We start from the raw sequence: 24,481 nt of genomic DNA on the forward strand, positions 1-24,481 counted from the left end.
TTTTTTCCCCCTTCCACATTTTTGGTTTACATTTTTCAAGATTTCAACTTTTCATCCCAATTCAGGGCAGGAAAATGTTTTGATCTCTTGAAAAATTGCTACGGTACAGGAAACCTGGTTACCCACCCAGCTGGAGTGGTTGGGATAAACTAATCACGGGAGGAACCTCCTGCATCACGCCCCCATCCCTGTCCCATCTCTTCCCACTTCAGTTTGGTCATCCAATTCCACCCACCCACCCCCAATCCCACCCCCGACTCCAGCAGAACCTCCCTCATCTCAGCCTCCTTCCTTGTCTGTTTCCCCAGCTTCCTCCAGCCCATTCTCCTCCTCCCACCATCTCCTCCCATGAAGTAGCAGATGGCTAATTAGCCAAGAGGCCTGCCCACCGGGTCATGGGGCATTTGTCAGATCACGGATCCAAAACCCACCCTCCTGTCACATCTGAATTTTGCAAATGGCTCTTCCTGCACAGGGTCAACCCTGCTCCAGATCCAAACTCTGCAGCTGGATCCCGTCTTTGCCTGAGGCAGAGGCTTATGGGCCTGCACACCTAGCTAGCCTGCCCATCTAGCTAGCACGGCTTACAATAGCCATGTAGACACGGTGGCATGGGCGAGCAACCCGGGTATAAGTCTGCCAGGGAGCCTGGCTATGTATTTGGATTGCTTGCCCATGGTGCCAAACTACATTATTTTTTACTACTTGCTCCAATCACGGCTTCTTCTGCAGTGTAGACATACCCCCAGACTGGGCAATGGGAACAGTAAGGGCTATGCTGCCCTGCTTTGATAGACCTCAAAGCAATTTACAAAGGTTAGTAAGTACCATCATCCTCACTGCATAGATGGGGGAACTGAGGCACAAAAAAAAAGTCCAGCAACTCGCCCAAGTTGACAGCAAGTGAGCGGCAGAACTGGGGATGGGATCCCAGGTCTCCTGAGTCCCTATCACCTTGCTGTAACCACTAGATCACGCTGTCTGAGCTCTCTGACATGAAGGACTGGAGTCATCCATAGACAGTCTAGAAGAGGCCTCAAGAGCCTCAATCACTCCAGGTCATCAAATAAGTCATCGTCCTCCTCTTCCTCTCCAGGGAGATGAGCATTGCCCATGGCTGACTGCTCCATGATCTTCACCCAGCGCTGTTTCAGCTCCTCTGTCTCTGCCACAAATGTGTAGATCTGCTTGGATTGGACCAGCTGGAAGAGGTGCCGGGGGTCACTCTGGGGCAGCTCCTTCACCTGGTAGCCCAGCAGGGGGATGGAGGTGTGAGCCTTGACATCCTGGAGGGAGAGGGGAGGACAGACAGGGGCTCAGGCTTGTTAGCATCCGCATTTTCTCCCTCCCCTCCAGTGGAAACAGTGGGTTCTCAATGCAAATGCAATAGAAGAACCAAGCCCTCGCCTACCTGGGGTGCCGCATACATGTACAGTACCAGTGGGTCATCCTGTGGGATCACGAACCAGCCCCGCGTTCCCCCTTTCCCGTTCTTATCCAGCAGCTGCAGGAAACTGCACATCAGGCTCTGCCCTGAGATTTCCGCTGATTCTTTCTGCCAAGAAACCAACAACCCCCCTTTATAACCCTTCCACACGCTCTTGGATTCGGGCTTCCCCTGAGGCTTCCTAGTGAGTTAATGCAAGGCAGAGTGCAGGTTTGACCCGTGGAACTCACTGCCACATGATATCACAGAGGCAAATAGCTTAATAGATTTCCAAACAGAGCTAGGCATTTGTGTCTACCCACAGTACAGAGGGTAATGTTTTAGAAGGGTTATAAACCCTCCTGCTTCAGGGCACAAGCCAGCCATTGCCTCAGATCAGGAAGAAGCATCCCTCATAGGCACTTTAGTGCATAAGCAAAATTGTCCACTATAAAGATTTCTTGCATCATTCTCTGAAACATCTGATTCTGGCCATTGTCAGAGATGGGAGAGAGGCTAAATGGCCGTTGGGTCTGATCCAGTTTGGCAAATCCTATGTTTTCACAGTTTGTCTTTATAAAGCACCTTTTATCCTCTAGGGTCCTAAAGCACCTGGCAAACCAATGTACAGAGTCCACAGGGATTGTTTCACCCATGGCTGAAATGCACCCATCTCTGGGGTGGAAAGCAGCAGCTGTTTAACACGGCATGGCACCGCGAGAGCTTTGTGCAAGTTGTGGAAAATCCCGTTTTCGGTTGGAACAGGGAGGGGAATGGAAGGCTGGCGGAGCGTAACAGTCCCTGCTGGAATATGGCCTGAATGCTGGGTCTAACATCCCACCTGTTAAACACTGCCTGAGAGTTTTAATGACCATGATCCAGTAGCACCTTGGATTGAGGTTTGTCATCCAAATTCTGGAACCTGGACATCTCAGCGCCCCCTAGTGCCACACTGGTGCACTGCATTCAGTACTGACTAGGAGACTAGCGTGGCGCCTAGTGAAGCGGCAGCCCATCACTGGCCATTCCTCAGAGGTCTCCCATCCAAGCACCCAGCCAGCTTGACGTTTATTTAGCACCTGGGACGCACAGTACACAACGGGACAGTGGACGATCATGACACCTGGGTTCCAGGGAGGTTGCTGCACCAGCGAGTGCCTGAAATCCCTGCGTTTGCTTCTCAGCCGTGCGGTGTCCCCCAAGCTTCAGATCCAAATCCTGTGGGTGGGTTTGTATCTGTTACCATGCCAAAGAAGGCTCTGAATAGATCAAGAAAAGCAAATCCAGGCTGTTTTCTCCTTGAGGGACATGGAGAGGGCAAGTGCCCAGATCTGACCACCTCGCCGGGAGCTGGTCCAGGGCCTATATCTGGTACTACTGGAATGGATCCTAAGATGAAAGCCGCCTTACTCGGTTGGAATGGGTCTGAGCCTCTCCCATTAGCCTATCCCAGGGGTGGCCAACCATGAGGCTCTTCAGAAGTTACTATGCGGCTCCTTGTACAGGCACCGACTTCGGGGCTGGAGCTACAGACGCCAACTTTCCCATGTGCCGGGAGGGCTCACTGCCCCCCACTCCACCCCTTCCCGCCCCTCCCCTGAGCCTGCCGTGCCCTCACTCCTCCCCTCTCCCCCCCAGAGCCTCCTGCATGCCACAAAACAGCTGATCAGGAGGTGCAGGGAGGGAGGAGGAGGTGCTGATCGGCAGGGCTGCCAGTGGGCGGGAGGCGCTGGGCGCAGGGAAACTGATGGGGGGCAGCTGACGTATTCCTGTGGCTCTTCGGCAATGTACCTTGGTAAATCTTGTATAAGTAGGGGCATAGCGAGCAGATCGAGGGACGTGATCGTTCCCCTCTATTCGACATTGGTGAGGCCTCATCTGGAGTACTGTGTCCAGTTTTGGGCCCCACACTTCAAGAAGGATGTGGATAAATTGGAGAGAGTCCAGCGAAGGGCAACAAAAATGATTAGGGGACTGGAACACATGACTTATGAGGAGAGGCTGAGGGAGCTGGGATTGTTTAGCCTGCAGAAGAGAAGAATGAGGGGGGATTTGATAGCTGCTTTCAACTACCTGAAAGGGGGTTCCAAAGAGGATGGCTCTAGACTGTTCTCAATGGTAGCAGATGACAGAACGAGGAGTAATGGTCTCAAGTTGCAGTGGGGGAGGTTTAGATTGGATATTAGGAAAAACTTTTTCACTAAGAGGGTGGTGAAACACTGGAATGCGTTACCTAGGGAGGTGGTAGAATCTCCTTCCTTAGAGGTTTTTAAGGTCAGGCTTGACAAAGCCCTGGCTGGGATGATTTAACTGGGAATTGGTCCTGCTTCGAGCAGGGGGTTGGACTAGATGACCTTCTGGGGTCCCTTCCAACCCTGATATTCTATGATTCTATGAATCCTGGCTCCTTCCCAGGCTCAGGCTGGCCACCCCTGGCCTAGCCCATTAGCCGTGGGACAACGGTTGCATCCACGTTTGTGCGTTCATGTGCGCACACGCGTTGACATATCTGTGTTTGCCTAAGCGTGGATATCCACAGATGGGTGCAGTCGTGTGTCTGCACGGGCATGTGGGTATATGTCTGTGTTCAAATGCACGCATGCGTACACGTGTCTGTGGGTACACACCTTGAAATACGTGGTCACTCTTTGTGCAGAAGGATCCGTTCCATCTTGTATCGAGCTGTGACACGCTGAGCCAGTTTCCCAGGCCCAGAAGAAGAGCTCTGTGTGGCCTGACAGCTTGTTTCTCTCACCAACAGAAGCTGGTCCAATAAAAGAGGTCACCTTGTCCACCTTGTCTCCGCACACATGGGGCCGTCAATGGGTGTGAACAGTCGTCTGTGGCCATGTCTATGCAGGCCCACATGTGGGTGAGAGTCTGTGTGTGAGCAGTGGTGTCTCTGTGTGTGTCTGTGTCTCTGCATGGGTCTGTTCACGTGGAGATTTGGGGGGGCAGAGATGGATTTTTCTGCTCCAGCCCCAGTTCAGCACCATGGACAGAGCACTCTCCTTTCCCCTGGGAAGTCACAGCCAAGGTGTGGCAGGCAGGAGAGGCTTGTGGAGTTCGCGACCCATCCCTGGAGCGGAAGCCTTTAACATCCAGGGCTAAGACAGCTCCAAAATGTGAAACACTGGGTCACACCACCGGCCACGCAACCTTAACTCCAGCCCAGGCAGTCTCAGGAGGGAGCGAGCAACACCAGGGGCCAGCGAAACCCGGTGATCCAGGAGGGACAAAACCAGCCACCCCTCCTCCCCATCAGGAGCGTGCAAGCCTCACAAACCCCGACGTGCAGTAGATCGATATTCGTGCCCTCCCCTTATAACTGGGGAATCTGGGGCACCCAGAGATGAATGGCTTCATGTATAGAGGTGAGGAAACTGAGGCAGGGAGAGGTGCTTGGCCTGATCTCTAGAGGTGCTGAGCAGCCCAGATTCCCACTGACTTAAATGTGGCTAGCGATGAGCACCAGCAGCTCACAAGTGACGTGCCCAAGGCCAGTGGCAGAGACAGGAAGGAAGCCCAGGACTCCCGCCTGCCAGGCCTCCGCTCTAATGATTAACCCATGCTGTCTCCCAGGCAGGAGTGAAGGGGAGTGAGTCACAAGCACTATCCCTGCATTTGTAATGCAGGGAACACAGAGGCAAAACGCCCCCCCCCCTTGCAGATTTGTGGGCAGACAGCCCGTGAAATTCCCTGGTCAGGGGATCCCAGAGGCAAGGGGCAGCTCACCAAAGCACCCGACTCGGTGACCGCCACAGCAGCGTGGGAGTGCTGCGCCTGACATGAACCCAGCTGGGCTGACGTAGCCGCGGATTCCCCTGCATGGGGCAGGGAGCAGGCCAGAGACCCCCGGGGTGGGAAGCGGGCGGGGCTGGAAAGGGGCAGCCGCGGAAGAAACCAGAGACAGACTGAGGAGCAAGGGGCCTCCCCGGCTGCAGTCTCACCTCAAGGATCCCCTTGTGCTTCCCCTCCCGCTCCTCGGGCAGCAGGTGCCCCGTCAGGAAGATGTAACACTCCAGGCAGACGCGGTTGGGCCGGTTCCTGTCGTACTGCAGCGGAGCCCTGTAATCGGAGCACCGGGCGCACACCACCTGCCGCCCCCACCCCAAGAGAGACCCTGATCAGGGCCCGGGAGGGGGCTGAGCTGGGCACCGTGGGGCCCTGTGGGACAGCCCCCACCTCTTTCCCCACACCACCAGTGAACAGGCGATCCCCCGGCCCCTAGTGGGATTTTCCTTCTCCTGGTGACCCTTAGCCGCCCCCACCCCACACAGAGGGGCTTTATTCTCCCTCCTACGCCCCCTCCAAAGGGCAGTGTGTGACCGCTGGGGGGTGGGGGGCGGGGGAGCGGGGACCGGTGAGGGGGGGGAGCGGGGCGGCGAACCCCTCGCCGGCCCCTCCACAGGGCTGGGCCTCCGAGGAGGCGGGGGGGGGGGTCACTCACGTAGCCACAGGCCCGGCAGTGATGCCTCCTGCGTGTGATGGCGTTGAACGGCTCCTTGCAGCGCATGCACATGGTCACCAGCTTGTCCCGCACCCACTGCGGGGCCCGTCGGCCCAGCTGCTCCGACTTGACCTGCGCAGGGGGAAAGGGGAGAGCCCGGCTCGGTCACCTCGGCAGTGCCCTCCACGGCGGGGCAGGGCCGGGACTCGCTGCCGGGGCGATGAAGGGGGCTCTCTTGAGGTGGCTGGACACAGGCAGACCCTGGGGGGGTCTCTCTAGCTCCCAGCCCGTCTTGCACGGGGTCTCCCGAAATCCTGGCCCAGATTCAGTGGGCATGAAAGGAACCTGAGGACCATAACGCAGCCTCTCTCCCCACTAGCCCACCCTTCCTGTGCCGCCAGCCGTTCTCTGCTCCTAACCCGCTGGGTGAAGGGGGAAGCTTGCCCGTCCCCTCAGGACTCTCCCCAGCTCTTTGGGGCTTCATGAGGGGGAAAGGATGCTCCGAGAGCCTTAGCCTGAAGCAGCTAGTAGCCACAGGACGGGGGTGGGGGAACAGGGTGGGAGTAGCTTACCGCAAATTCCTGGACCTCCCCGTCAGGCCCGTGAACTGCTGTCTTGAAGCTCTCGTTCTGCTTCTCTTTCTTGGCAATGGCGTCCTGGAAGGCCTGAGAAACAAAGGGGTGATGGTGTCGGGGGGTTAGGGCTGTCACAGCCCAACCCAACGGCAGCCCCATTCTGTGAGCAGCTGGTCTTAGTCCAGTTCCCCGTGGGAGTGCAAATACCACCTCCACTTTTGGCCCCCTTGGAGGCTGCCCCAGCAGAGACGGTGGATTGTAGGGCCCACGGGCACTTAAATTCTGGGCCCCGGCACTGCACCTGATTAAATGGGGCTTGGCCAGGGGACCTACGCAGGATTGGGGGAGGGGGTAGACTCCTCCCCCAGAGAGCAACACATCAGCACTGAAAGCTGCTCCCCAAACCCACCCCTTTGCACTGCCACGGAGGAGACCACCAGCCTGGAGCACGGCACCCCACGGACGCAGATCCCCTCACAGCCCCTCCACCGCCTGCCCTGCTCGTTCCACGCCAGAGCCTGCGTGCAAGGAACCCATCCCACCCTCAGAGGCAGAGCAGGGATTGGGACCCACAGGAAGCGAGTCTGTGCCTCCATATTTAAAATCACATGGCTTCCCGCCCCCGCCAGGGACCAGGGGTTGCGGCAGGCAGTCGTACCTTCATCCAGGCGTTCATCTCCTCCTGAGACCTGTGCCAAAGGGAAGACAGCGGTTAGAGCACGGCCCTGGGCTCCTCAGCTGGGGCTGGGGAAGGAAGGCCCCTCGCTCCCTTACCTGGCTTGCAGTTCCAGCGACAGCTGCTTCCCCGAGACCAGGAAGGAGTGAGGGAATTCCACATCTTTCAATACCCGCACCTGGAATCCGGGAGGGGCGGGCATTAGAACTAGAGCCAGAGGCGGATCAAAGCCTACCCTCCAACAGCCTCCTGGGGAAGGTCCAGTCTGGGTCTCCCTCTCAGCTGTACACACACCTGGTGGCTGTGAGGGATCTAAGTGCGTAGGGTCTAAGTCAGAGGTGGGGAAACTACGGCCTGGGGACCACATCCGGCCCTCCAGACGTTTTCATCCGGCCCTTGAGCTCCCGCTGGGAAATGGGTTCTGGGGCTTGTCCCGCTCCGGCACTCCAGCCGGGGAGCAGGCTCGGGGTCTTTCTCCACTCCACACGGCTCCTGGAAGAAGCAGCACATCCCCTCTCCAGCTCCTATGTGTAGGGGCAGCCAGGGGGATCCGCACGCTGCCCCCACCCCAAGTGCTGCCCACGCAGCTCCCATTGGCCAGGAACTGCAGCCAATGGGAGCTGCAGGGGCAGCACCAGAGGACAGGGTGCTGCGCAGAGCTGCCTGGCTGCGCCTCCACATAGGAGCCAGAGTGGGGACATGCCGCTGTTTCTGGGAGCTGCTTGAGGTAAGCGCCACCCAGAGCCTGCATCCCTGAGTCACCCCCTGTGCCCCAACCCCCCTGCCCCAGCCCTGATCCCCCTTCCGCCCTCCAAACCCCTCGGTCCCAGCCCGGAGCACCCTCCTGCACCCCCAACCCCCTCATCCCCAACCCCACCCCAGAGCCCACACCCCTAGCCAGAGCCCTCCCACACCTTAACTCCCAATTTTGTGAGTTTTCATGGCCCGCCCTACAATTTCCATACCCAGATGTGGCTCTCAGGCCAAAATGCTTGCCCACCCCTGCTCTAAGTACGTGGATTCAGGGCACAAGCGCAGGTTCGACATGCCCCTATGGACCCTGCTGACTGTGGCTCCGAAGAACGCTCTCTGCTTGCTCTCTGGACGGCGCTCCAGGAACGCCGGCTCTGAGTCTGTACGGAGCTGCTGTACGTCATAACAGTGCAGGCTTTGATCTTAGATACCGGGAGCTAAGCAGGGTCGCTCCTGGCAGTATTTGCAAGAGAGCTGTGAAAGGGAGAAGAAACCCACCCACCCCCCAAGGGCTCCAGAAGGTAGAGTGGGCAATGCGGCAGGAGGGGCTCTTCCCTCTGTTTCAGCAGTGTGTGTTGTGCTACTGAAGAGGTGCTCTTTCAGGGGAGGCGGAAATTCAAGGCCCTGGCCGCTTGGGAGTGTCTTCACAAGCGTTAGGCCAGCTGCCCGGGCCACATCACATTCTGCTTCCCTCAACCCCCTCCTATAGTTCCCACTGGTCACAGAGTTGTTCTTCACTTCCTGTCATACAGTGTTGCTGCGCCCTATTAAACAGCAGCCATGTTCCGCCCCAGAGGTGGCTGCCTTTCAATGGTGCTCTGGGGGGAAAAGCCGCTCTCTGTATAAATGTAAGCAATAATAACGTGTAAGGGTTGTTTGACCTTCATGCCCTCCATGTCGATCCGCCAGCGCACCTGGAACTCCGCCCCCACCTGGATGACCTTCGGCACGCAGTACAGCAGCATGTTGTTGAACTGAGTGAGGAAGCAGATGTGAGCCGCTGGAGGGGCAGGACCGGGCCACCGGGCCACACAGCAATGGTACACTGAGCACTGGCGGGGCAGGACCGGGCCACCATCCTAGTCAGGATCTCCAGGTGCCCAGGGCAAATTTCCAACAAAACAGCGTCTGGCAGCACGTGCTCTGGATCTATAGATACCAATGCTGGGGGGGATTTCAAAGGACCCTAAGGTGTTAGGTGCCGAAATCCCAGTGGAATTGGAGTTGAGCGCTGAACTCACTTAGGGTCCTTCAAAAATAATCAGCCCATATGGCTCGTCTGCCCTCCTTCCCCCAACATCCCCTCACGTGCCCCCCTTAAAGACAAGGGATTTCCAAAGCACTGTCTGAGCAACCAAAGGGTTCACTTGTCTGGGGGATCAGAGGCTCTGGAAACAAAGGACCCGGTCCTCCATGCTTTGCCCCTTATGGTGCCATTTACACCTGGGCATGGTGGGTGTCCATCGCTCCCAGATCTGTACAGTCCATGCACCCGGGCTGCCCTGGACACAGGGGCCGAAGCAGTGGGGACGTCAGGGTCACAGTTTCCGGCACGGCCAAGCCTGCAAGCGGTCGGGGTTTTCTGTTCTCTCTCTCTCCCCTCAATCCTGTCCTCTTCCATCGATCCTCTGCCCAGAAATGGCCTTCTGCTTCATAGCGCTGCTGACCCTCTCCTTTCCTTCCCTGCCCTCCCACCCCGCCTCGGCTGGCCCAGCCGCCCTCCTACCAGGAAGAGATACTTCTCCGATGTGGTGTTGTTGCGGAAGGAGATTTTCTGAATTGGGCCCTCCTTAATGAGCTCGTTGGAAGGGTCGACGATATCATCTTCCAGCCCCAGCCTTTGATATACCTCCCAGAGGTTCTGCAAACGCTCCTAGGGAGCCAAGAAAACAGAGGGGTGTGAGGGAGGAAAAACACCCGGGGGGGGGGGAGTTCGGGGGCTGATGCTGCAAGGTGCTGAGTGCCATGACTTCCTTTGTTTGTACTAGGAATCCGTAGTGCTCAGCATTGTGCAGGAGGCACTGAGGACTAGGCAGGATTGGGCCGATGGAGAAGAGGAGGGAAAGGATCCAGTGATGGTGAGAGGGAGAAAAAACACCCCAAATCTACTACCTTGGCATTCAACGTCTCCTCCCCTTGCAGGAGGGTCTCTAAGGAAGAGGGCGGACGCCCCAGAACCAGGGCAGGTTGGGTTTCTCCTTCACTTCGGCCAGGGAACTACAGCCCACCCCAGGTTTAGCAAGGCAGGATGTCTCCCTCCTCTTCTAGCCGCATGGAGCTGGCCACTCGTTCCCGATGGATGAGATGGGTGGGATCTTTCTGGACCAGCACATCTGTTTCAGATCCCAGCTCATGAAGGTTTCTCTTTCCCTGGGCCTAGGCGGCTCATGCCTACCTCAGAACGCAGGGCTTCCATGCCTTAGCACATGGCCTGCACAGCCTGGGCTGGGACTGACTTTTCCAATACTGTCTACACAGAAATCTGGGGCCAGATCCTCAGCTGGTGTATATCAACCTAGCTCCACTGAATTACGCCATCTGAGGGCCTGAGAATGCAAGAATGCCCCAGATGTAGGCTAATGAGCCTTAAAATGTGGCTGCCCACCCATTCCCTATCACTGCAGAGTAAAGGCTCATCGACTGCCAGTTTTCTGAGGCACAAGCAACCGCTGTTCACCTGTGGGCAGAAACAAGTGTCTGCAGTGTTCCTGCAGCGGTGCTGGTCCCAGGACATTAGAGAGCCATGATGAAGAAGAGCTCTGTGTAAGCTTGAAAGCGTGTCCCTCTCACCAACAGACGCTGGTCCAATCAAAGATACCATCTCACCCGCCTTGTCTCTCAGAGACCAGTGTGACATTTACATGCCACAAGGGCTGCTGAGAAATAATAGACTTCAAGGCCAGACAGAACCATTCGGGTCTAATCTGATCTCCTGCACTGAGCCTGGCACTTCCTTAATAACACTTTGCATTTCCCTGTTGCCGTCCCCATCCAAGGATCTCAAAGCACTTTAACCATCGTTAATGAATCAAACCTCACAACGTCAGGAGACGTATTTAAGGGATCATCACCCTCTTTCACATATAAAGAAACTGAGGCACACAGAGGGGGAGCGAGGTCACACAGCAGGTCACAAATAGAATCTCTCTCTCCTGACCCCAGTTCTGCTTTAACCCTTATACCTCGTATTCCCTGATTGCCTGCCTGGCCTCCCGGGGGGGCAAGATGGTCCAGCGGTTAGGACACTAGCTTGGGACGCAGAGGACCAGGACAATTCCCTGCTCTGCCACAGACTCACTATGTGACCTTGGGCAAGTCACTTAGTCTCTCTGTGCTGCGATTCCCCATCTCTACAATGGCGATAACAGCCCTGCCCTGCCTCCCAGCGGGGTCGTGAGGAGAATGATCGGGAGGTGCTCAGATACTGCAGTGATGGAGGGCATTAAAAAACCTACGGTAGGTAGGGTTTGGGCAGCCCTGTACCAGTGAGACCCTCCCTGTTCCAGCACGGGCGCTTGGGAGTCGAATATGGCCGGGGCGCTCTCTGTTACATATATGTATCGTGTCTAGCACAGCGGGGCTCTGTCTCGGGCTGGGGGGAGACCAGGAGCTAGCATGATACGAATCATAAATAACAACAGCGTGCGGGCTGGTACTCACCATTTCTGCAATGGCCGCGTTCGAGTGTTTGGCTGCCGAGAAAATCATTTCCAGGGCTTCTGCAATGAGACCAGAAGGGGAGCAAGGGCTAAGCACCCCCAACGGGAGGAGGCTGGGGGAGGTGCCCTTCGAGGCGAAGGTGAGTGTCTCACCACTGCCCTCTACTGGATGGAATCAGAGCTGCTCAACTGTGTGTCTCAGGCCCAACAGAGACCTCCCGTAGCTCAAGTGGAGCAGGGAGAGCGCCGCTGTACCGCTGTTCTTGCTGGGCAGCTCTGAGTGGCCATGGCGCGCGGCACAGTGAAGACCTGGGAGGCCACAAATTGGTAATATGAACATTTTTGCCTCCAGGGCCACCGGGGATCGCTAAGGCGAACACAGCTTTTCTTGTGCTGCTGACGGCCCCTCTGCTCCAGTTGAAGCCAGTGGGAACCGCAGAGGCGCAGAACAATCTGACAATCGGATGCAAGGTGTCTCAAACCGGGCACCAAAAATCACAGCATCTTGCACATGCTGGCCTCAGCTCTCTAGCAACAGCCCTTCCACACCCTGCAGAAGACAGGCTGGAGTCAAGACCCTCAAGCGACGCTGCTGAAGACAACATCAATCACTTGAGTGATTTGACTTTAAACGTTGGTCCCTGGCACTAGATCTCAGCTAGGGGGGGCCCAGGAAGCAGGTTACACCTGCCTTCTGATTCTCTGTGCTCTTGCTACCGAATGGGCCATCACAAGACTTTTGGAACTGTGGTTAGCAGCGCCAGTTCTAGGGCACCCTAACTAGTGAACCCCGAGTCTGAGTCACTTCACATCTCCCAGAGACGTCCGCTGGAGGGACTGTAGTTGTCCTGCCCCTTTATCTGAGGATCTCAAAGTGCCTCGTGAAGGGGTATAAATGTCACTACCCGCATTGTGCAGGGGGGCACTACCGCGACTGGCCCATGCCACCAGGGTGAGCTCTTACTCTCTGCGTCATGCCTGTCTGGGGACTCTGGAGGTAATTTCCGGACGTAATCCTTCAGCAGGAGTTCATAGCGCGGGATCCTCTGTACCGGCTCCAGCATGTGGTGCTGCAGAGTTAAGTTAGCACAGACTTCCCTTTTCTGGAAAGGGACAGCAAAGAACCGAAATGAGAGTAAGCGAGAGAGAGACACCCACACAGTGGAAGTGCGGGCTCCCCGCACACACCCCAACCCGCCTCAGCTCAGCCTGGAGAAGCCAGCTTGGATGAAGGGGCTCCCCCATGAAACATCAAAGCCAAGGAGGCCGGGTGGGTCTGAGCATCTTTCCAGATCTAGTGGAGTTTCACCTGAATGTCCACAATGAGCTCCTGGAAGGGGGGGGACTTTTCCCACCAGGTGGTGATCAGCTCAACCGCCTTGTCGAAGTTCTTCACATACTCGCCGTACATCTTGAGGAACGGGGCTAGCTTCTGGATGACATCCCCGATCCTGGGATTGGAGCTCCTGCCGGCAGAACCCAGGAGATCAGCCCCCCTGCCAGGTCAGCGGAACAGGCCACGGAAGCTGTTCAGAGAAACTGAAAGGGCTTTTCACAGCCACTGACTTAGCAAGAGGCCAGGGGATGGATGGGGGCTGAACGGCTCAGGGGAAGGGTTGCATTAAGAGTTATTACAAATTTCAGACAGTGTTTCAATGGATCTTCAGGTCTCATCCCTCTTGTGTCAGACCCAACAGGGCTCCTGCAAGCACCCTATGAAGTTCTGGCTCAACCCAAGACTGAGGTAATGTGGCCTAGTGGGTAGAGCACAGGACTGGGACACAGGATACCAGAGGTCTATTATTGACTCAGCCACTTGCCTGCCAGTGACCTTGGGTAAATCACATCACCACTCTGTGCCTCTGTTTCCCATGTGTAAAAATGGGGGTAATGACACTGACAATCCTTTGTAAAGCTCTTTGAGATCTATAAATGAAATAGGCTATTAAGAGCTACATGTTTAATAATAACTATTATTATTAATCACTCTATCTAGCTGCTGAGTTATCGGTGTCTGGGGAGCCAGGAGGCTCTGGGAATCGGTAGTGGGAAACCGTGCTCCACATCCAGATTGCTGGCCTCGGCTGGTAGTGAGTCATCCCCCAGTGTTCTCATCTGAAGACTAATCAGTGGCATCTGAGAGGTGAATTGGTGGCATCAGCTGAGTTTCGAGGAGACAGGTGTCCATGGTACTAACATCCCATCTCAACTGACCCTGGACAGGTCCCTGAACTAGGAGTCCTGAGACCTCCTAGCTCTGCCACTGATCACTGTATGGTCTTAGGGAAGTCGCTCCCCCTGTGCCTCGGTGTCTCCATCATCTTTGGTTGAAAGGCTCAGCAGAGAGGCCAAGGGTGAATGGGTCTTGGAGACTCCCTTCTCATGCCTACGGTTGTAGATACAGCACAGGATTGAGAGAGAGAGAGAGAGAGAGTGTCTCTGTGTGTGTACATAAAGCTGACACTGCTACTGTCCATGTTCTGTGAGATTTTGGCAGCGCTGCCTGGGGAAATAATCTGGCACTTCCTACAGCATTAAAAAAAAATTAACCGACATCAGATTTGCTAACTCACTGTGTGTGGACGCCAAAATGTCAAGTGGGCTTCAAGCACTTGCAAATGAAAATAATAATGGACAGGAATCCAGTTCCCTTACTCACACTGAGTAGCACTTGACTCCACGAGTCAATGAAATAAGGTCACACTCAGCATGAGGAAAAGTATCAGCATCTGGCTCAAATTGTCTTGAGAAAGTGCTTTCCAGCATACTGGCTTGCAGAGCAAAACAGTCCCAATTCACAAGTGCTCCCCCGCCCCTTCATTCTAGGAATAGAACCCAGGCATCCTGGCTCCCCCTAACTCACCAGTCCTCCATGCGTTTCTGCAGCTCTGGCAGGAAAAACAGGGCGTGGAACTGGTAAATGGAGGAGATGTTGGAGAAGATCATTTTTACCACATCCTCTGGGATCGTCTTACCGCTTCTGGCTTCCTTCATCAGCTCTGCAAAAAACACCTGAAAAGACACATTTCCAACCGGTACAGTAATAGGAAGGGGCAGTGAGCATTTCTGCTGCTCTGAGAGAAAGGGAACTCAGAGGCTCCTTTAGAGCCAAGCAAGCAGCCTGGGGACCATATGGCTCCAGGAGGAATGGTGTCTAGGGTGGAAGGACACTCACAGCTGGTCCTAGATACAAAAGGGCTGGGAAGGGAGGAACGGATTGAGGTAATGGAGTGTTCCGGGGAGAAATGCAGGGATGCTTCAGGGACTAATGGGGACAAAAGCACTTCCTGAACGGCGGTGCTACCAAAGGGGCGTGGGGCTATCAGGGATATACTGCAGGGATGAATATAGGTCAGTGGCATAGGCTGTGCTCCCTTAGGAGGTAACCAGATGAGCTGGCCTAGGAGCAGAGATGTCCTTGGGGGTGTCCTAGCAGGTTCCAGGGGTGACAGCAGTGAATGGTTTGGAGCAAAGGGGGCTACGTTTAGTTTTGAGAACAGAAGACTGAGGAGGGACCTGATAACAGTTTTCAAATATGTGAAGGGCTTTAAAAAGAGGATGGGGATCAGTTGTTCTCCGTGTCCACTAAAAGTAAGACAAGAAGCAATGGGCTTAATCTGCAGCAAGGGAGATTTAGGTTGGATATTAGGAAAAACTTTCTAACTCTCTGGATAGTTACGCTCTTGGAAGCCCAGGCTTTCAAGGGAGGTTGTGGAATCCCCGTCGTTGGTGGTTTTTAAGAACAGGTTGGACAAACCCCTGTCAGGGATGCTCTAGGTTTACTTGGTCCTGCCTCAGCACAGGGAGTGGGCCTAGATGATCTCTCAAGGTCCCTTCTAGCCCTGCATTTCTGTGATCCTATCCCCATACACACCCATGCATCCATAAAGTAACTGCTCCGGGCCTGGGGTGTAGTAGATTCCTTTTGGTTGCCCAGCCTGGGGTGCAGAGACAACTTGAACAGTAACCAAGGCACATGAGATAGGGGTGCAAAGACTTTTTCTGGGGGTGACGGACTGAGATGAAGAGGCAGCCTCGAGGAATAGGGTCATAGGCCTTAGGTGCGTAACGGATAGTCCCATCAGATCTTTGTGCCTTACTGTTAAGGCAAGTGGACTCTAGGCCAGTGGTTTTCAAACTGCAGGTCGCAACCCAGTACTGGGTCGCGGAATGGAAGGCACTGAGCTGTGGCGGCTCTGGTCAGCATTACCGACTGGGCCGTTAAAAGTCCCATCAGCAGCTCTGCGCGGCTAAGGCAGGCTAGTCCCTACCTGTTCCAACACCGCGCTGCGCCCCGGAAGCAGCCAGCAGCAGGTCCGGCTCCTAGGCGGGGGGCCACAGGGCTCCGTGCACTGCCTCCACCCCGAGCATTGGCTCCCCATTCCCATTGGCCGGGAACCGCAGCCAATGGAAGCTGGGGAATGGGAGAGCGGTGCCTCTGGGCGAGAGCTGCGCAGAGCCACTTGCGAACCTCTGCCTAGGAGCCGGACCTGCTGCTGGCTGCTTCCAGAGTGCAGTGCAGTCTGTGGTGCCAGGACAGGAAGGAAGCCTGCCTTAGCACCCCCACTGCGCCGCTAACCAGGAGTCACCCGAAGTAAGCCTGGCACCTGCTCATCTCTGGCCCCATCCCACAGCCCTCACCCCCGCACCCCAACCCTCTGCCCCAGCCCTGAGCCCCTCCCACATCCCAAACCCCTCATCCCCAGCTCCGTTGGGTCATGGGCATCAACAATTTTCTTCAACTGGGTGGCCAGAAAAAAAGTTGAAAACCACTGCTGTAGGCCATTGGGTTCTTACTCTCCAGCCCTGTGCCGAGCTGTTTGGGACAGATGGCATTAGAGACCAGCTGCTACTTCCTGACCTGGTCCAGAAGGTGAAGTCGATTGACGTAGGCTTGCTCTGTTTCCAACAGCTCCAACGCAATTTTCTTTTCTTCGGGGTCCTGCATGTATGGCAGAGGGAGAAATGGGTTTGGTCAGGCAGGGTAGGAACAATGGATGACCAGACAGGGGGTCAAATCCAGCCTGGGTGCAAGTCAGTGGAGTTTTTCCAGATCAGCTTAGGGATGAATTTGTCCCAGTGGGCCTAAGGCAATTCCCCTTGGCATTCCATAGGCTGTATAGGTGGCATGAAATCATTAACACATCAGAGTGAAAGAGAGAGAAGAGGAGAGGGACTGGTGTAGTGTGGCTAAGGGGGTCTAGTGATGATTCACTACCCCTGGGCTCCCAGCAGACAAGTCCAAAGGCCAGCTGGGCTGATTCAGTGCTCTCGGGGAGACAAGCTGGGACCCCTTTCCACTTCATTTTCAGCGGAGGGAAAGGTCTTTTGGCTAAAACTTTAAAAAGCGGCATCCTGCCTGCTCTCCGTGGATATTAAAGAGTCCGTGGTCTTTTTAGTAAGAGCAGCTGGCTGATTTCAATGGGAATTAGGCATCTAAACAGCTTTGAAGTTCAGGGACCAGGTCTCCCCCCATCCTGCCATGCTCAGGGCCACGCCAGCAGGCTTCCATTCGGATTTCTCTCCCTTCCTGGGACAGCGGTTTTACACAGTGGTTTTCAGGCCATTTCTCCAGGCACTAGGCTGACCTCATTATTATCAGCTGAGTGGAATGCGGAGGGATCTTAACAAACCGCATGAAGCCAAACCGCCTCAGCTCACACAAGATCCATGTGCCTGTGTTCGTTTCTTTCTGTTATAACATCGATACAGAAGCTGTCCCAGGGCAGATGGAGAAAGTACGCTTGGGCTGGAAATCAAGAGATCTGTGCCTCAGTTTCCCCCTTGGTAAAATAGGGATAATGATACCGAGCTGTTCCGGTGGTGGGAGGTGCTCTAAGGGTTAACTCATTGTGGTCTGTAAAGTGCATTGAGATATCTAGATGGGAATAACTATAGAAATGCAGGGCCAGATCCTCAGCTGGTGAAAAGCACCGTAGCACCATAGAAGTCAACGGGACTAGGTTGATTTACGTTGGGCCCACAGAATATTACCATCTTATCCCTAGGGTTAATAAGACTTTGCTTTTTTGCAGCACCAGTCATCCAAGAGTCTCCCACACTGTACAAGCCCTCACCAAGAATTAAGACTCACAGCTCCCTGAGGTGCCATGGGGAAACCATTCTCCCACAGAGCTCCCCGGGAGCCAGCGATTGTTTAGTACGTTTGAAAATCTGGCCATTTCTCAGAATAGCCTCTGTATGGATTTTTGAAAAGCTCAGCCTTCCTGAGGAGGAAACCGGGACACAGAGGGGTGAGGTGACTTGCCCCAGGTCATACAGAGAGTCAGTGGCAGAGCTGGGATTTGAAACCTGCAGTTCTGCCTCTCCGAGGTCTCTGCTCTAACCACACATCCTGGGCTGGGCCCCTGGCTTCAGGGCTTCCCAGCAGTTCACTCCCAAGCTATGACTTGTAGCTTCAAGGCTGTTCTGTTTGGGATCGGGGCCATGTGCACCGATGGCCCTCTATGAACAATAACTATCAGTACTGGGGGCTAACAGTATATCCCCTCAGTCACCCTCCGGTGTTTAAATACCCCCCAGGGAAGGAGGCATTGAATGACCTGGTTCCTGCTGCCTCCAGGGCTTAACTCGTTCCCCGGCTGGGAATCCACTGGCTGCTGACTCCGCCAGTTGCTGCTGTTGATCTTGCTCTTGAAGGAACTGAGACACTTGACGGTGAGCCCTCTCCGACCCTGTGGTGGGTTCTCCTCCAGCTCCTGATGCTGCGGCGGCTGGATAACCCTCAGGGAAGGCTGGTGCCCCTTATGCTGGTTCTCGGACTCTGCTCTGTCTTCTCTGGCCTTGCTCAGAGCTTCCCTGTCTGCTGCGGGTGGGAGCAACGCGGATGCCGTGGAGTTCGGTGCTGCTGGCCTGGGCTTGGTCGAGAGTTGGATCAATTCCTTGCGGGGACTCCGGCAGGGTCCTTCTGCCCTAGGATCATGGAAAGCAGCGCAGCATTCTTATCCCTCTGTTCATGGTCCAGAGACAGCCTCTACGCCCCATGCAGCCCAACACACAGTAATACAGGCCAGACCCCGTTCCTCTCCCGCCAACCTCTGCCTACCTACCTGTGACTCCCTTCCACCTGGCTCAGCAACTCCTCCTTGTCGGTGAAGCGCTGCAGCCACCAGCGATCTCACCTACATGGGGCAGGGGGCAAAGGGGTCGCTGACTGATGCAGGGCACCTGACATGGCAGCTCTGCCAGGGGACGCGGAGACAACTAGTGCAATCCACAAATGTGGCCAGTACTGGCCAGGGAGGGCATGAGGCCTGGCTGTTGGTTCATCACATGCCCAGGGCATGGGCAGCTTTGGCCAGCATCTAGGGCACCCTGACCCTTCCCCAGCAGGACCCAGGGGGCAGAGCAGCAATGGAAAGGTTTCCCCGGAGTGTGGTTCACTTATAAAGTTTGCGGATGATACCAAGCCGGGAGGATAGGATTAAAATTCAAAATGATCTGGATAAAGTGGATAAATGGTCTGAAGTAAATAAGATGAAATTCAATAAGGACAAATGCAAAGTACTCCACTTAGGAAGAAACGATCAGTTGCACACACACAAAATGGGAAATGACTGCCTTGGAAGCAGTACTGCGGAAAGGGATTGGGGAGTCATAGTGGATCACAAGCTAAATATTATATGAGTCAACAGTGTGACACTGTTGCAAAAAAAGCAACATCATTCTGGGATGGGAGTATTGTAAGCAAGACATGAGAAGTAATTCTTCCGCTCTGCTCCGTGCTGATTAAGCTTCGGAGGAACTGGGATATTGTGTCCAGTTCTGGGCGCCACATTTCAGGAAGGATGTGGACAAATTGGAGAAAGTTCAGAGAAGAGCAACAAAAATGATTAAAGGTCTAGAAAACATAACCTATGAGGGAAGATTGAAAAAAAGTGGGTTTGTTTAGTCTGGAGTAGAGAAGACTGAGAGGGGACATGGTAACAGTTTTCAAGTACATAAAAGGTTGTTACGAGGACGGAGAAAAATTATTCTCGTTAACCTCTGAGGATAGGACAAGAAGCAATGGGCTTAAATTGCAACAAGGGCGGTTTAGGTCGGACATTGGGAACAACTTCCTACCTGTCAGGGTGGTGAAGCACTGGAATAAATTGCCTAGGGAAGTTGCAGAATCTCCATCATTGGAGATTTGTAAGAGCAGGTTGGACAAACACCTGTCAGGGATGGTCGAGATAATACTTAGCCCTCCCATGAGTGCAGAGGACTGGATTAGATGGCCTCTCGAGGTCCCTTCCAGTCCTACGATTCTATGATTTTAGGCCCAGATACACCCTCCAGCAGGCCAGGACCCACTCACATCCCTCCCTGTAGACCATCCTCCCTCCCCCCGGTTATATAAGTTCTTCTAACTCGCTCATTGCCAATGCACCCCCTGTGCATGCACACATCTCTCACAAGCACACACCTTCATCCACCCACTCTCTTCATGCCAGCAGGGCGTGCACCCTTTTAGGTGTGCAGGCAAGGATGCGCACACGCCCTCCCACATGCACACATTCCTAATGCATGTGTGTGGGCATACAGCACCCTAAGACACACACTCCCCTTCAAGCATGCGCATCCTTGTACACACAGCCTAATGCACAAACTAATATAGGCACATACTTTTGCACATGCAAACATAATCATGTACCCAACCCCATACATGCACACGCTTTCATGGCAACCCCTTATGCACACGCTTCACACATGCATACACAATGCCTTCACAAGGGGACATCAGAAGCATGCCTGCCTTTCTCTCTAGAGCTGCTGGGTCTTCTTCGGGTCCTTCCTTCGGACTTTTACCCTCGAGAACCTGTGTACACCTATCACTGAGCTCCGGTGGGAACTTCTCCATTTCTGTGTGCAATTCTCAGTTTTGCTTTTTCTGTTCCACAATTGGTGTTTACATTTCGTTTCCAGCTTCCCCATCTCCCAAACAAACCACAAACATCACTTTTATTTCCCCTTACAAAGCATAGCTGGAAACCAACAGAAATTTGCCAGGGCAGCAAATCTGATGAAAAGATCAAGGGATGAAAGTGATCAAGCCCCAGCTATATCACAGGCCAAATTTGGATCTCGGAACAGCTGCTCACAGCCGAGATAATGCAGGTCACAAAGCTCAGGACAAAGCGTGTGAGAACTGGAGACAAAGCACTCTCATTTGAGGGGATCTTGCTGTAGAACAAACTTCCTGAGCACGTTGGGTAAATCTGGAGTATAACTTTCTTTAGGAAGCTGGAAAAACGTTCCTCTTTGAAAGAGTCTTTCCATAGTAGCTCATGAAAGCTTATGCTCAAATAAATTGGTTAGTCTCTAAGGTGCCACAAGTACTCCTTTTCTTTTTGCAAATACAGACTAACACGGCTGCTACTCTGACACCATAAGAATGGTGCTCACAACGCTTGACAACCCCTTCTCCCTCTAACCCCAAACCGTGATGCCTCCTCCTACTTCTGCATTCCTGCCAAGCAGACAAAGAGAGACATTTAATCTAAAAAACTCTAACCCCAAGCAGAGTTTTGACCTTGAAATAGGAACTGTTGTTACTGTTTTTACCTGGAAGGTACCCAGATACTATGGTGATGGGCAACAGGATAAAACTCTAAAATAAATAGAAAAATACAAAGCCAGGCAGGAGCTGTGGTAAGTACCAAACTTTCCTCTACACCTACTTATGCCACTGCTGGCATAAAGCCACAGAGATCACAGTAAGTCAACACAGGGAAATGAATCAGTTCAGAAAAGACCCGTGGAAAACTGCACACCTATCTCAAAAAGATAACTGAAACCATTCAACAGCTGTACCTGGGCAAAATATTCTCCTCTACCATTATATTCTGATTGATCTGTAGTGAAACCGAGTTCAAGAACACTGAACTGTGAAGCATGAATGAGCTGCAAAACCTTTTTGTTCAGTGTCTGCACAGCATCGAACACAACAGGGTCCTGGTTCATGACTGGGGCTCCTAGGCATTACAGTAATACATATTAATCACCATCATCATTGTTAGCTCTTATATAGACTTTTTTATCCACAGATCTCAAAGCATTTTATAGAAAAGGGCAAGTATCATTATCTCCATTTAAAAGATGACAAAACTGAGGCACAAGGAGAGGAGGTGACTTGCCCAAAGCCATACAATGAATTGGGGGCAAAGCAAGAGGTCACCTGACTTCTCATTCAGTGCACTATCTGTTGGACTGCACTACCTTACTGTCTTCCAAGTATTCTGAGCTGTCACACTATTTTACCAGGCAATGTTGCAAACTGATAGGGTATCAAAAAACGAACATAATCTCTCCTCTGATTGAATATATTCTGTTCCCTTTCTTGGTGTAGGTTTCTTAGGCACATGTGCAAACATACCTGGGAATCAGATCACTGCAAATAACAAACTGGACTATGGTCTTAGTAAAGTTCCTAGTGGCCAGGTGTGCACATCAAATGACAATTAGCTCCTGCCATGACTATTAGTTCCTATACTGGCTGTTTCAGTGGAGAGGCTGCGGACTAAAAGCCACAATTGCTGAACTCCCTCTGAGCCACTGGCCTGGTCCCTCCAGGGCATGGTGGAGACATGTTAGCAGGACTGCTTGGGGAAAACAGGCACTGCATTCCCCAGGCTGTTCCGTGACTGAATGGAGAACTTTTGTGAAGCTGCAGGGTTGTGGGGTTGCAAATCTGGCACCAGCACTAAAACAGATATTAAACGAGCAATAATAAATCAGGGTAAACCTGAAGGTCCTGTGCAGAGCAGAATATATCCAGAACTCACTGTGGGGAGAGGGACAGTTGGGACTGAACTGAGTTCTAAAGATCAGCAAATTCACAGACTTCACTTCAGTCCCCATTCTCCTGGAACCTGTCTCCATCCACCTCCTGCTTGCTGAGTCCTAATTTGCACTTAGCAGTCAGGAAACGTTCTCCTTACCTGGGATTCTCAAACACAGCCACGAGATTAAACACGGTCATTCGATTGCCTCGCTCCCCCTCCATCAGGCTGGCTCTTGTGACTCAGAATTGGTCCCAGTAAGCCAGGTAAGAAAGAGCTGCTGAGAGACCAAGAGGTACCAGACAGCTCCCAGATATGTCTTCTGAACCCCTCTCTCTTTCTGTCTTCAGATGTTTCCGGGATATGCAAATGTACTTGGCTAGGGAGATTTGTGAGAAGTGAAGACAACCTGCAGTTCTTCTTGTTGTCCGGGGAATGAGAGCCTCTTGCAAATATTATATGGGTTGGCCTCAAAAGGAAAAGTAAAGAGGAAGTCCTGCAGGCAGCAGCAGGCAGAAATGGTGTGAAAAATACTATGCACTAAAGTAGGTCCAGCGCAGGCCTGATTTCAATGTACATCTAAATTAAACCAGCAGGATGTGTGACCTTAATGAAGTAGAGTAGACACTTCAATAACAAATCACAGCATGGGAGACCCTGCAATGCCAAGCCAGTGTGTGCAAATCTGTAAGGGAACATACAGTAATATGTATGCTTATGCTCAAACAAATTGGTTAGTCTCTAAGGTGCCACAAGTCCTCCTTTTCTTTTTGCGAATACAGACTAACACGGCTGCTACTCTGACACCAGTAATAAACCAGTTTGCCCCTGGTGTGTCAGGCCCTAAAAACCATGCTTGTATGTGCAGGTTATCAGAGACCCAATGATAATACGCCAGGAAGATCCTACAGTAACAAGCTACTGTGTGAATGCTCTGGGAGACCCTGTCATAAAACACTTGAATGTACATGTTATCAAATGCCCTACAATGACTACTTAGTAGGGTGCGCGTGGCTATAGAGAGACCCTATAATATCCCACTGTGTGCACATTATGCGAGAAGCATGAGTATGTGTTATGAGAAACCCAGCAATAATATGCCAGGGTCTGCATGCCACAGGGGACTCCTATAACACACCTGTATATGTATAGTATATAATGTGTGTGCTGCCATAACATGCAGGTGCACCCTGCAGTCACATGTTATGGGGGAGGATATATAATCATAGAAGTCTAGGATTGGAAAGGACCTCCAGAGGTCTTCTAGTTCAGTCCCCTGCACTCATGGCAGGACGAAGTATTACCTAGACCATCCTGACAGGTGTTTGTCTAACCTGCTTTTAAAAACTGCCGATGACAGAGATTCCACGATCTCTCTAGGCAATTTATTCCAGTGCTCAACGACCCTGGCAGTTAGGAAGTTTTTCCCAATGTCCAATCTAAGCCTCCCTAGGTGCAATTTAAGCCCATTGCTTCTTGTCCTATCCTCAGAGGTTAACAAGAACAAATGACTCTCTCCTTGTAACAACTTTTATGTACTTGAAAACTATCATGTCCCCGCTCCAGACTAAACAAATCCAGTTTTTTCAAACTCTCCTCAGAGATCATGTTTTCTAGACTAGCGGTTCACAACAAGGGGTACATGTACCCGTGGGGATACGCAGAGGTCTTCCAGATCAACTCATCTAGATATTTGCCTAGTTTTACAACAGGCTACATAAAAAGCACTAGCGAAGTCAGTACAAACTACAGTTTCATTCAGACAATGACTTGTTTATACTACTCTATATACTATACACTGAAATGTATTCCAACTGATTTATATTCCAATAGATTTATTGTATAATTATATGGTAAAAATGGAAAGTAAGCAATTTTTCAGTAATAGTGTGCTGTGACATTTTTGTATTTTTGTGTGTGATTTTGTAAGCAGTAGTTTTTAAGTGAGATGAAACTTGGGGGTACGCAAGACCAATCAGACTCCTGAAAGGGGTACAGTAGTCTGGAAAAGTTGAGAGCCACTGTTCTAAACCTTTCATCATTTTTGTTGCTTGCCTCTGGACTTTCTCCAATTTGTCCACATCTTTCCTAAAATGTGGCACTCAGAACTGGACACAATACTCCAGTTCAAGCCTAATCAGCGCTGAGTAGAGTGGAA

General features: G+C 52.9%; 1 protein-coding gene across 1 annotated transcript; it reads right to left on the reverse strand.

Moving 5' to 3' along the window:
* Positions 1-724: 724 nt before the first annotated feature.
* FGD2 (FYVE, RhoGEF and PH domain containing 2) lies at positions 725-22,744 on the reverse strand. Its single transcript, XM_073319680.1, has 16 exons — positions 22,483-22,744; positions 18,103-18,472; positions 16,401-16,481; positions 14,403-14,551; positions 12,849-13,005; positions 12,504-12,642; positions 11,541-11,599; positions 9,607-9,753; positions 8,762-8,854; positions 7,226-7,305; positions 7,110-7,140; positions 6,449-6,541; positions 5,877-6,008; positions 5,377-5,523; positions 1,412-1,555; positions 725-1,286 (listed from the first exon to the last, which is right to left on the reverse strand). Exons 1-16 carry the CDS (start codon positions 22,545-22,547, stop codon positions 1,050-1,052), a joined length of 2,124 nt encoding a protein of 707 aa, XP_073175781.1. The 5' UTR covers positions 22,548-22,744; the 3' UTR covers positions 725-1,049.
* Positions 22,745-24,481: the final 1,737 nt, after the last annotated feature.

This window comes from Lepidochelys kempii, chromosome 21 (assembly GCF_965140265.1).
Source record: "Lepidochelys kempii isolate rLepKem1 chromosome 21, rLepKem1.hap2, whole genome shotgun sequence".
In the NCBI taxonomy this organism is placed as follows: Eukaryota; Metazoa; Chordata; order Testudines; family Cheloniidae; genus Lepidochelys; species Lepidochelys kempii.

What these genes read in the sequence shown, in the direction of transcription:
- FGD2 (XM_073319680.1), bottom strand. Translation starts at nt 22,547, where the DNA reads ATGGAGGGGGAGCGAGGCAATCGAATGACCGTGTTTAATCTCGTGGCT. An exon ending in CTGGAGGCAGCAGGAACCAG is followed by an intron (nt 16,482 to 18,102) that starts GTCATTCAATGC and finishes CCATACATGCAG; the next exon opens with GACCCCGAAGAAAAGAAAAT. An exon ending in ACATGTATGCGGCACCCCAG is followed by an intron (nt 1,287 to 1,411) that starts GTAGGCGAGGGC and finishes CTCTCCCTCCAG; the next exon opens with GATGTCAAGGCTCACACCTC.